Source organism: Austrofundulus limnaeus, unplaced genomic scaffold (genome assembly GCF_001266775.1).
Source record: "Austrofundulus limnaeus strain Quisiro unplaced genomic scaffold, Austrofundulus_limnaeus-1.0 Scaffold10, whole genome shotgun sequence".
Lineage (NCBI taxonomy): Eukaryota > Metazoa > Chordata > Actinopteri > Cyprinodontiformes > Rivulidae > Austrofundulus > Austrofundulus limnaeus.
In genome coordinates this window covers 4,844,712-4,856,477 of record NW_013952412.1, presented here as the reverse complement: position 1 = coordinate 4,856,477, position 11,766 = coordinate 4,844,712, and the positions used below count along the sequence as shown (strand labels likewise).

Genomic DNA, 11,766 nt, shown 5'->3' with positions numbered 1-11,766 from the left:
AATTGTCACTGTTTGGCTACAGAAATTTGTTTGATACATATTAGTTTTTGAAACTGGACTACAGAACTTGATCAACTGGTTGGTTAATCTTAATTTAATTTTACAACAGTACATTTGACCCCCCAAAAATTGCTCCTAAAAATTTCCCTGTTTGATGACCCAATAATGAAATGGGATTTTTGCCCTTGCCATGGAGATTTACTCCATGCTGAACAAGACCAAGCTGAAGACTGAACTGGTTCTCATCTACAGCCTGGATGAGTTCAGGAGCTGCAGTGGTGTGGCTCTGTACCAGCTGCTCTTCATAGAGAACAATCTGCAGGACACCTTCAGAGACTGTGACTCTGCTGAAGATTCTCATCACATCTCCTCTGACCACAGCTGAATCTGAGAGGAGCTTCTCAACACTGAAGACAATCCAGACTTTCCTCAGGTACAACATCACATCTCACTGCACTGACTCACTGGCTBTATAGAGAAGAATCTGGTTAAAACGTCCCTGATTTTAACCAGAGTCATGAAGAAATTTGCTTCTCAGTAACAGAAGGGCAAAATGTATGTACAAAAAATAAAACACTACATGACATTGTAATGCTGTTTTATTGTTTTCATTTGTTTAATAAATATACTGTCGTGATACAACTTGGTACATGTTTGATTGCTTTTGGACATGAGCCTATTTTGGAGTTGTAGCCCCCCCCCGGGAGAAAAATCCACCAGCTGCCTCTAAAGTGAAGGTGTTGGTGTTTATCAGAGATGTGTTCATCAAAAGCTTAGTCTTAACRCTCACTGATTCATGGCAAACTGCATTCTAAAGTTGATCCATATTTTTTCGTGAAGCAAAATTACATGTACAGTGCTTAATACTGTGAAAGAATAAAATCTCAAAACAAYTGTTGGATGAACCCCCAGGTGGCACTGCATATCAAGCTAGTTTTGCTGGTATTGTTTCAATGTAAGGCTGGTCAATTAGAATACTAAATAAAAATGCTTGTATAGATTTTTGCTTTGGTAACACTATCTTCTTTGAATCCTTTTTGATTCATAAAGTGTAACAAATAGCTTGAATAGTGAAGTCAGTTATYAAGGCTAGTAGTTACAAATGTTTTTCATTGTAGACTGTTGGGGGTAAAAAAAAAACCCTCTTAGCTCAAATGTAAAGGAACTAAGTTTAGAAAAATGTCAACGTTTTGTTCGCATTTGTTGGTGTAAAAAGTACGTAGTCCATAGATGTCTTTGTTGTATTTTTAGGAGAGTAYTTCTAATGTAGGGCTTCTGCTTTTCCTGAATGTCACATATTTGTAGACACAAAGTTGTTCCTTCTTTCACTTTATTCTTTCAGGCATTCCTTCTGAAATTTACACAAGTTGTTTATTGGAATTAAAAAAGTATCATATTAAACAGGCCCTACAGCATAAAAATAAGAACAGTGGACTGTAGTGACTAACTCTGGGCTTATGAAACAGGAAGTGATAAGTGCTGTAGCCAAAACAAAGTAAATGAGAAGCAAAAAATGAAATCRGCATATTAGCAACACTTCCTTTATTTTTGGATTTGGGAGTCAAAGAGTTTTTATTTTACTTGCTCCATTTATATTCCTTTTTAGAAGAAAGATTTACACAGACTTGTTTGCTGCTCTGATTCTTCTGTTGTCTGTTCTGCGCTGAGAATAACCATGTTTTCTCCTGACGTGTACGCAGGTAACAATATTTGTCTGCACTCAGTAAGATGGATGAAAAGCTAGGCTGTTAGAACTATGTCAACATTTTTGAATTTTCTTTTATTTATTGTTTTTTTTAGTTAGATAAGTTTTGCTTTTTTTTAAGCAGAGAGCGGTTAGCATTTATTACTTAAAGTGTTGAGTTTTATTGCTATAAAGCCAACAAAGGGTTTATTTGATTTCAAATAACCAGGTGGGAAAAGTCTTTTGCAAAACTTGTAGGAGATACATCTCTCGATGAATGTTGTTGCCTAGATTATAGATGGTAAAACAGTTTACCACTTGACCAAACAATGACGACTTGCCTCGTATGTACAGTCATACAGAACCACAAATTTTGCAAAGTCTTGTGCAAAGATTGTTGCACAAGTAAGTGTTTACCTTTCAGTGAATGAAGCCGATAAACATTTTCTCTCTGGTCCATTGATTATCAAATAATTAAAAGGAACTGGATGTTTAGGATGWCTACCACTACAAAGGTCATGTAGTCAGGTGGTGAAAATTTTATGAGATCATAATGTCTTTTGTGAGTTCTAGTAATGTGTAACCATGCTAGTTCACAAAATAAGATTTTATTTTGTGCCTCTTCAGACTTAACATATAGTTGTCTTGAGCTCATGTGTATTTAAAAAAGTGCAAATAAATTAATGCATTTTCCAGATCATAGTGAGCTGAATTTTCTTAGAGGAAAAACGTTTGTCTGATTTTATTTTTTCCTTTTTAGAAGTGCAGCCTGAACATTTTTCTGAGACCAAAACCCACAGTTCAGATCGCACCATGGATCTCGGCCTAGCAGAGGACCATTTCTCACGACCTGTGGTAAGTAATCCTTGTTCTCTGTTAAACCAACCTATTTTACATTAATACTTTTAAACGTATTTTTTTGTTTTTTTATGTTATAGGGTTCATTTGTGGCATCAGACATTGAACAACTGAAAAACGCAATAGAGGAGTGTAAGAAGCTAATCTTGGAGCTGCCAGAACATTCAGAGAAACAAAAAGACACAGTGGTGAAACTGATCCACCTGCGCCTCAAACTGCAGGAACTAAAGGTGAGTTCTGAAGGGAAAATGTACTGTTTATGTTAATGGTGTCTTCAGGTTAAGAGTGCAGGGGGGCAGAGGTTTTATCTTTGTTTTAGCTAAAGCAAAATACAGTATTTGTATTACAATAACACTGAAACATGTTAAAAAGTTAGGATTTTTCTACATTTTTAATTCAGAATATTAAAAAGAACCAAAACCAGCATTTTTTAGCCTGAATGGCAATAGAAGATTTATAAGAGTACGGTACAGAAATATACAAAATAGTTTAAATATTTCAATTTCAATTCAAATTGAGGCTTCCATTAGCTGTAATTGTTGCACATTTGACCTGTTTTTAATTAAATAAATAATAGTTAAGTGACGTTACCAAGTTACACAGATTGAGTCTCAACCTCGGCAACATATTTGATAAACATTTAATTGTTAAATATAAGGTTGGGTTTTCTTTTACATTTTTCTTTTCACAGGATCCAGAGGAAGATGAGCCTAATCTCAGAATCATACTGGAGCACCGCTTTTCAAAGGAGAAGAGCAAGAGTGTAAAACAGACGTGTGACAAGTGTAGTACCATCATTTGGGGTCTCATCCAAACCTGGTATACCTGCACAGGTGAGCCATAGTTTATCCAGAACTTTCACTGTAGAAATTCAAAAGTACCAAACCTACAACACATGAGTTAAATGGAATCACTCTGCAGCATCAATACATTTGCTCTCTCACGCACACCTAGAGAAAATTTAGAGTTACCAGTTATCCTGATATTCACGTTTTTGGAGGAAACCAGACTACCTGGAGAAAACCCACCCATGCAAAGAGAGAACATTCAAACTTCATACAGAAATCTTCCAGACTGTGAAGCAAACCAGCAACATTTTTGCTGTGAAATTTRCCTTGATGGTAATTTAAATAAAGTATTTGATCTGTGAACTGATGGTGTTTTTTTAGGTCTAACACTAACTATGAAGGAGGAAATAAAACTGAGAGTCAAAAGTCCATGTCACAATCTGCAGAAGTGGAAGAGTTACAGAAGCTCAGTTTGTTAAAGAAAACTTACCTTTAAGCAGGGTATGTGAAAAGTTACGTTATGTAGTAAACTGTTTCAGGAAAGAAAAACTCAGCTTTCCTCCTTGKTCACATTCACACTGTTAAAGTCAAAACCTGGATCTATATCTGAGCCAGTAACATCCTTGGTTAGTCACTTAACCTGACTGCCTGTCTGACTTCAACTTAAAAATTTGATTTGTTTAAATTCAGCTCCTGTCATGACGGTGCCATTGTGTCTTTGTTTTTCAGGGTGCTATTATCGTTGCCATAGTAAGTGTATGAATCTGATCACAAAACCCTGCGTCAGGTCAAAGGTGAGCCATCAGTCGGAGTATAAACTCAACATCTGCCCAGAAATTGGACTAGATCGCCAGGACTACCGTTGTGCAGAATGCCACACACCGATTTCACTGAGTGAGTACAAATTTACAGTGGGTTTGATGAAGTAAGTAATGTTCTATGAGCATTTTAATTTAAATGGCTTTAAACACAAACGTAAACAGATTTATTAAACAGAACTTTTCTTTAAGAGTTTGGAGGAATATAAAGTGCCAGAAAGTATGGTGCTGTAGAGTTAGATGGGATGAAAATGTTAGAGTATGTACAGTTGACATGATGTAAACATAGCAGAACAAAGCTACCATCCAGAATCTCTGACTTAACTGGATACAGCTGAGATGTGGTTCATGGTTTCTTTTATTTTAAATATCCAGGCTCTAATGATTACATTTTAATATATATACCTTTCAGAGGGTGTACCGAGTGAGGCCCGACAGTGTGACTACACAGGGCAGTACTACTGCAGCACGTGCCATTGGAACGACACAGCTGTCATCCCAGCTCGTGTCATTCACAACTGGGAGTTTGAACCACGCAAGGTATCCTCAGCAACCGCATAAAAATACGTTCAACTAGGCCTGTCGCGATGGTCAATAAACCAATTAATTGCACGATAAATTTTTTTGAGGTCGGTAAAAAAAATGAGGATGATAAGTTTAATTTTCCTGCTTGTTTGTTTACTTTGTCTCTCTCCCTCTCTGTGCTCCGCTGCACAGGAGCTCAGCTGACTCCTCTCCTGTTTTCTTAGTGTCGGGAGGAGTGAACTGTCGCTTTAGCATGAGAGCTCGTAGCAATAACAAACTAAAGAAACGTTTCAATGCAGAACGCGGCTGCTGCAGTGTCGGAGCACTAGAGCCTGAATTTCGCTGAGGGGAGACACAGAGAGAGAGGAGGAGAAGGGGTGGGGCTGGAACTCCCCCAGACCCGCGACAAGCTCGTCAAGACTTTACCTGTAGCTCCCAAAAATAACAGGAAACTTAAACGCACCATCTGTGTTTTAACAAAACACCCAAAAAACCTGTAGCTGTCCCAACAACTCATGGGGAAAACTCTGAACTGTCTGATTTCCTCCCCCGCAGCGCTCTGCTTGTCTCCTCACTGACTGTCCCCTCCTCACACACACACAGAGACACGTTTGTTCTTCTATCCTCATGGGGACTTTGCAGTGACTTTCATTCATTTACCAGTATTTTCTATTACCATTTGACCCTAAACCTAGCCTACACTTTACATGGGATGTGAACTGGGCTTATGTCTCCATAAGAAACAGTGGGTCCTCACCAGGCTGTGTAGTTTGCTTCATCTCTAAAGACATGCTGCTCTTTAATATTGTTTATTTACTGTCTTAGTTGTGTGTGGTGTTTAAATTACATTTTGTTGTTCTTTGTTTTTTTTTATTCAAGTGCATTTTTTGTTAGAGACTGAGAGTCCACTTTGTTAAACATTCTTTAAAAATTAAAGTTTATTGATTTATTACACTTACATAATATGCTTTTATAATTATTAGTTGTAAAATGCTCACCAGGCAATATTATCGCTTATCGCAATAATTTGTGAGACAATTAATTGCCCAGCAAAATTTGTTATCGTGACAGGCCTACGTTCAACGTGTAAACAAAACATCAAGTTGCTGCTTGTGTTAAATGGGTTTACTACACATGTTGATCAGGGTGTATGCTTTTCTCTTTTACCTCTGATAAATACTTAAATGTAGTTGTTTTGTACAAGAGAAAAATGACAAATATGTGTGAACTCGTATGGCGCTGAAGGTCCTGTACTAATCCTATCAGTTTGCACATTAGAAGGAATACCTCACAAACTTTGAGTTGTCAGTAGCTCAACAGAGGAGCTTGTGAGGTTTGAGGAAAATAAATCTTCAAGAGTYAACGACATTTAAACAAGATTGCATTCCCATATCTACGGTAATAGAAATATTAGGTTATGAAAGCTTGGCAGATTTTGACCCAATTTTTTTTATCTTAAATTCAGGACAGGAATGTTTCTCACAAACAAATGTGTTTTTCACAATATGTTGCTTAAGATTTGTGATAATATCACATCGTTGCTGCAGTAATCAGTTGACCTTTTAAAATGGTGAATCCAAATATCAAATGAAAAATAAGTGAGCAGAAATAACAGCGGGCTTTGTTTCAGGTCTGTCGCTCCTCTTTGCGGTATTTGGCACTCATGATGTCACGTCCGGTGTTGAAGCTGAAAGAAATCAACCCGCTGCTATTCAACTTTGTGGAGGAACTGGTTGAGACCAGGGTGGGTAGCTTGAATCTTTTGGATGTTGAGTAAAGATCTTCTGTGAAGGTGTAGAGTTTTAAATAAAGATATTTCAGTCTTTTTTTTACACACCTGTTAAACTTTTTTCAAATTTAGTACATATTTTGAATGTTATTGCTCTTTTTTTGCATTCTGGACTATTGGGCCATTGTTTTGCATTGTTATTGTGTGAAATGAAAGAATGGGACAGAGAAATAAGGCTGCTGGTTTGCCTCTGAGCTGCTGACAGAGGACTTGAGTTAGTGAGAACTGGGATGGGATGAAATTTGCTCTAAGAAATTATGTCATCCCTCACCTTTTTTGGCATAACTGGGTTGTTTGTTGTAAGCACACACTGACATAAAGCTGAGTTTGTGTGACTTACCAGATGGACCAGTACCAGCTTTAAGAAGCTGTTTCTTTATGACGATAAAATACATTTTTCRTGTGAAAAGGGCAAACCTTTATACTTTAGATACAAATGAAACTTGGTGAGCAAAACACACTTTTTGTATGAAATGTTGCAAACAGGTGAAGGGAGAGAGAACTGAGTTTTTTGCATTAAGATAATCTGACCTTATGTTTGTGTGTGTGCCTGTGTTTGTGTGTTGTGTGTCGTTATTTTTCACAGAAACTTCGTCAGGATATTCTGCTGATGAAACCCTATTTTTTAACTTGCAAAGAGGCAATGGAGGCCCGGCTGCTACTTCAAGTAAGTAACAGTTAAATGATGCGTTTGTGGCTGCTCGATCYGTCCCGGCAGCACGATATGTACYGTCAGCTCATTTGCGCATGCGCTAAATGATAGACTTCTGGAATGTGCTCGATTTAGAAAACAACAACATTTATTTCTATACTTAATTATAAAGGTGTGTTACATTATATTCTGAAAACAGTTTTAATATTGTACACATTTTGATTAATAAAATATAGATTCACAATGCATACATATTTATCAATAATAACTTTTAAATAATAATTATTTTCTAGACAAACATGTTATAACTCATCTTCGTTTTATTTTATTTTTTCTGGAATAAAGATTCACCGCTGTTGCAAATGTTGCCTATTCTATGAAACATTGCAGGTGATGAAAGACTGAAATTGAATGAATTCTGTCATCAGTTTAGCAAAATGCTACATGCTAAAAACAATGCTTTCGGGACAGGACARATCGTGYTTCTGGTACGGATCGGACAGCCACATTGTTTACTAAAACACTTTGAACTCTAAGTTCTTCACTCTGAAAGTTGTTAAAATGTTACCCAACATCACCACCTTGTGGTGACTATATAGAACTTGCTTACATATTGTGTGCATACATGACCTAATGAAAACAAATCTCTCAAAATGTTGTTTGTTCTTGTTTTATAATTTGGTTCTCCACAGAAAATATATTTTTAAAATATGCCAAGCATGTCCACTAGTGCAGTAAACCGTAAATAAAAACTTCAAGAAGATTGTTATTCAATTGGAGAAAATCTGTTAAAAATACATTTGAATAAGATATTTGTTGGCTGCTTTAATGTCAAATACAAAAGTTTTTATTTTAATTTTATTTTTTTACCAGCAGTGTTGAATCTTGTGTTTAGGTTGCTTGTGCGACTTCTTCTGTTCTGATTTTATGAAATATTTCCCACTCTTCCCGTCTTCCTCAGCTACAAGATCGACAGCACTTTGTGGAGAATGATGACATGTACTCACTACAGGATTTGATTGACATCTCCAACGGCAGACTCAGCTGTTCCCTCACTGAGATCCACACAACTTTTGCGAAACACATCAAACTTGACTGTGAGGTGAGCTCGTACTGTAACAGAGTCTTAAAATGTGAATTTTTTACATTTGGTGCAGCACAATATGGAAATGTGTTTCATACTGGTAAACTCAATATTAAGCTAACCACTTGTAAATAAGTGGAGTTTGGCTTTGTATGGATTTGCTTGCTTTGTAGTTTTATAAATCGTCTTTGCTTTTAACAGTATGTGATTGCACTTGTTAAATAATTTTATATAATTTCTAGTGAGGGAAATTGGAAAAAACAGTGAGTTGAATCATTTTTACTCAGTTTTCTGAAATCTTTGCAAGGCATCTGCTATTTAAAAAAATACAAACAATATATGCGATGAATGTAACTGTAGATTAAACTACATAAAGTACACAGAATGTTGCATTTCTAAAACTTTTTTGTCTCCTATTCTTGTGTCTGTTCATTGAATATATATGTGTGTGTGTTTGTGTGTGTGTACCCATACTTGTGTGTAAAGCGCTGTCAGGCCAAAGGGTTTGTCTGTGAGCTCTGTAAAGAGGGAGACGTCTTGTTCCCTTTCGACAGTCATACCTCAGTCTGCCAGGACTGTGCTGCTGTATTCCACAGGTTAGTTGTTGTTGTTGTTGTTGTTGTTGTTGTTGTTGTTGTTGTTGTTGTTAGTCACCTCCAAACATTCAAACTAAATCAAACAACTGTTTAGCCACAATTAAAAGAAAAATCTCAATTATTCTGTTGCTGACTTGTTTTTACTCAAGAGTAACTTTAAATCATGCACACCATTAATCTCTTGTCCAAATATTAGACTTTCATTTAAGGAAGCAAAACRTGGAAATTTCCAAAAACCTCTCTTTGGCACTAAATCAACCCTTTCAAAAACCAGCAACTTTTCCATTTTCATCGACAACACCTCAGTTTCCCCTAGGTTAAAAGTCTGTGTGTAATGTTATTTAAATCACATATCGGTACTCGTTCAGCATACTTTCACCTTTAAAAATATTGCCTGTCTCCATCCATCCCTCTCACCCACCAGTACTGTAGTTCTGGTTCACTCTTCAGCCATACACTGTTTATGTTACTGCAACTCCCTTCTTTTGTTTTATTGCAAAATCCATCTATAAACTCCAGGTCCAGAACCCCTTCCACCAGTCATAAAACCTGTCCTGCAGCATCTTCTCTGGCTCCGCATCAAATTTCACATCTTCTATAAAATCCTGCTCTTCACCTTCAAAGCCATCAATAATTTCGCCCCCCCCAGTAGCTCTCACAACTTGTCCACGTTAACACACCCTCCTCCACCCAACCACCAACTGGTTTAAACACTATTCAGCCACTCGGCACCCCACCTCCACACACACACACACACACAAACACATACATTAAAAACTCTCCCACCATCTCCATTTTTAAATGTATTATTGTTATTACAGAAATGGACAATATTAACTTTCATTTGTTGTGTACATCTTCAGAGATTGTTACTACGATAACTCCACTACGTGCCCACGATGTGCCCGAATGACTGAACGGAAACAGGATGACGTGCCGGATCAGAAAGAAGCTGAACTCCAGAAATGAAGTCCTGCTCCCTTTCTCAGCCTACCAGATGTTGTCCTCAGCCTACCAGGGGTCCAGGAGATTTGATCTATAAAACTACCTTCTCGTATTTGACTTACATTATTTATGTTTGTGTTCCAGTGTTTTTCTTTTTCTTTTTCTAACGCACTACCTTATGTAACAGGGAACTTCCAAACTCGTCTGGAATCAAATAAATCTTTTAACATAAGCACCATCTTTTGATGTAATGCTCTGCATGTGTGAAGTGAGGATGAGTCATCATCAGTTCTCATGTCTGTTTGTGTAAAGTTAGTTTATTTTCCTTTAGATGCATTATTTCTCAGTTAGAGATCACACGTCTGTGCTCAGTTACACCACATGACCAGCTCTGCAGACTCCTTACATAAAGCCTGTCCTGTTTTATAATTTTTTTTTAGAATGAGATTTCCAGCTTCAAATTCAAAAAATACAGTCCTGTTTTATGATTTCTGCAGAATAGTAAAACCTTGTGCTCAACTCGGAATCATTTTATTGTTTAAAGATGGTTTCACTGAAATCTGGTTAACTGTGATCGTTGTTACTTTAGTTCTCTCACTGATTTGAGACTTGACTTATTAATCTGTTTTAGGATTTTATGAAGTCTTAAATTTATGTTTTCAGGCCTTTCTGTTATATTTACGGTCAGCATTTCTCCCCGTTCCCCCCTCTGGATGCTGAATTGCTAAAGATAATTGTACGACAAAAGCAGGTGTGTGTACTGATGACATAACGACAACAGATATCGATTCATAGCATGTATYTGCCGTAATAAGACGTGTTTTCACTTTTATTTAAAACTCTGAATTTGTTTGTACATTTGTGTTTTTTATCTCTTTCTGCTTCATGCATTGTAGAAGATCGCTGTGGATCCTCATGAACGTTGTGTGCCTGAGATGTTTACGTTAAAGCTGGTATCCAAATGTCTTAATGCCATCATTTTAGTGGGTTCAGTCTTACAGCACTGACAACACATTGTGTCCAGAGATTATAAATATATTAGGTGGTAAATTTGTGTAAATGTGATTGTTGAAAACTATATTTTGTCTGTGTTTTTTTTTCCCAGCAGCATGACGTACTGTATTTTTTTAATTTTTGAAGCACATACATGGTGTTGCTAAAAGCAATGCCCTGTTGTAAAACATCCTATCAGTGCATGAATAAAATCATTGAAATCATTTAAACTGCAGTCTGTATTTCACAGATTGGTCATTTAAGAGTGATAGCATTCAAATGAAATAAGTGGTTTCCTGCTGTTTTAATTAATTTTCTGACTGAGTTAGAGATTGTTGATGAAGACCTCCAGGACTTCCTGTTAGACAGCATATTTGGAGAGCTGGACACAGAGCTTTGATTCACAGGGGTCTTGAAGATTGACTACGTGTAATCTACCAGATTTATCACAATACATCAGTTTGGTTAATGAATCATCTCTATCGCAAACTCTGTCGTGATATGACTTTCTGTGCATTTATTCCAATGTGTTTCTGCATTCTTGGTAAATCTTTCCACCACAATATCAAGTAAATTCTCACAAGTCTGCAATCCATATAATGCAATATATGTCCATCTAACAAATGATTGTTAGATCTTGGTTCACATTGGGCTTATGATGATATCAATGCTTTTTTGCCTCTATGAAACTGAATCATTCAATCGATCTGGATTGTTGTTACACCGAGGGTTCTGTTCAGTATCTTAGCTGTTCCTAGAACTGGGCCCCTTCAAACATTAGTCTTCACTTTGTTTCTGAAGTCTGTTGGGGCCACTCTTCAGTTGGGGGGGTCACAGCCCCAAATGCTCCAAAGACCCCTGGGAACACTGATGCTTTGACTCTCCACAGCTTCTCTGTTTTCTTTTTCAGCCCTTGGTATTTCTCCAGTTTCCTGTGCTCCTTCGTGATGTTAGTCAACATCTGTCACCATGTGAACCAACTGTCCAGCTGGTCAATCACCTGTTTATCCCTCTGTCAAAACTTTAAACATGTT

The 11,766-nt window shown here is 37.0% G+C and overlaps 1 protein-coding gene across 1 annotated transcript; it reads left to right on the top strand.

Moving 5' to 3' along the window:
* Window positions 1–2,444: 2,444 nt before the first annotated feature.
* def8 (differentially expressed in FDCP 8 homolog) lies at window positions 2,445–10,962 on the top strand (the record flags this gene model as incomplete). Its single annotated transcript, XM_014001918.1, is given in 10 exon segments — window positions 2,445–2,539; window positions 2,623–2,772; window positions 3,234–3,375; window positions 4,060–4,224; window positions 4,561–4,688; window positions 6,304–6,417; window positions 7,049–7,129; window positions 8,076–8,216; window positions 8,685–8,794; window positions 9,658–10,962. Coding segments are annotated over 10 exon segments (1,232 nt in total), but the record flags the coding sequence as incomplete, so codon positions are not given.
* Between the last annotated feature and the right edge of the window lie 804 nt (window positions 10,963–11,766).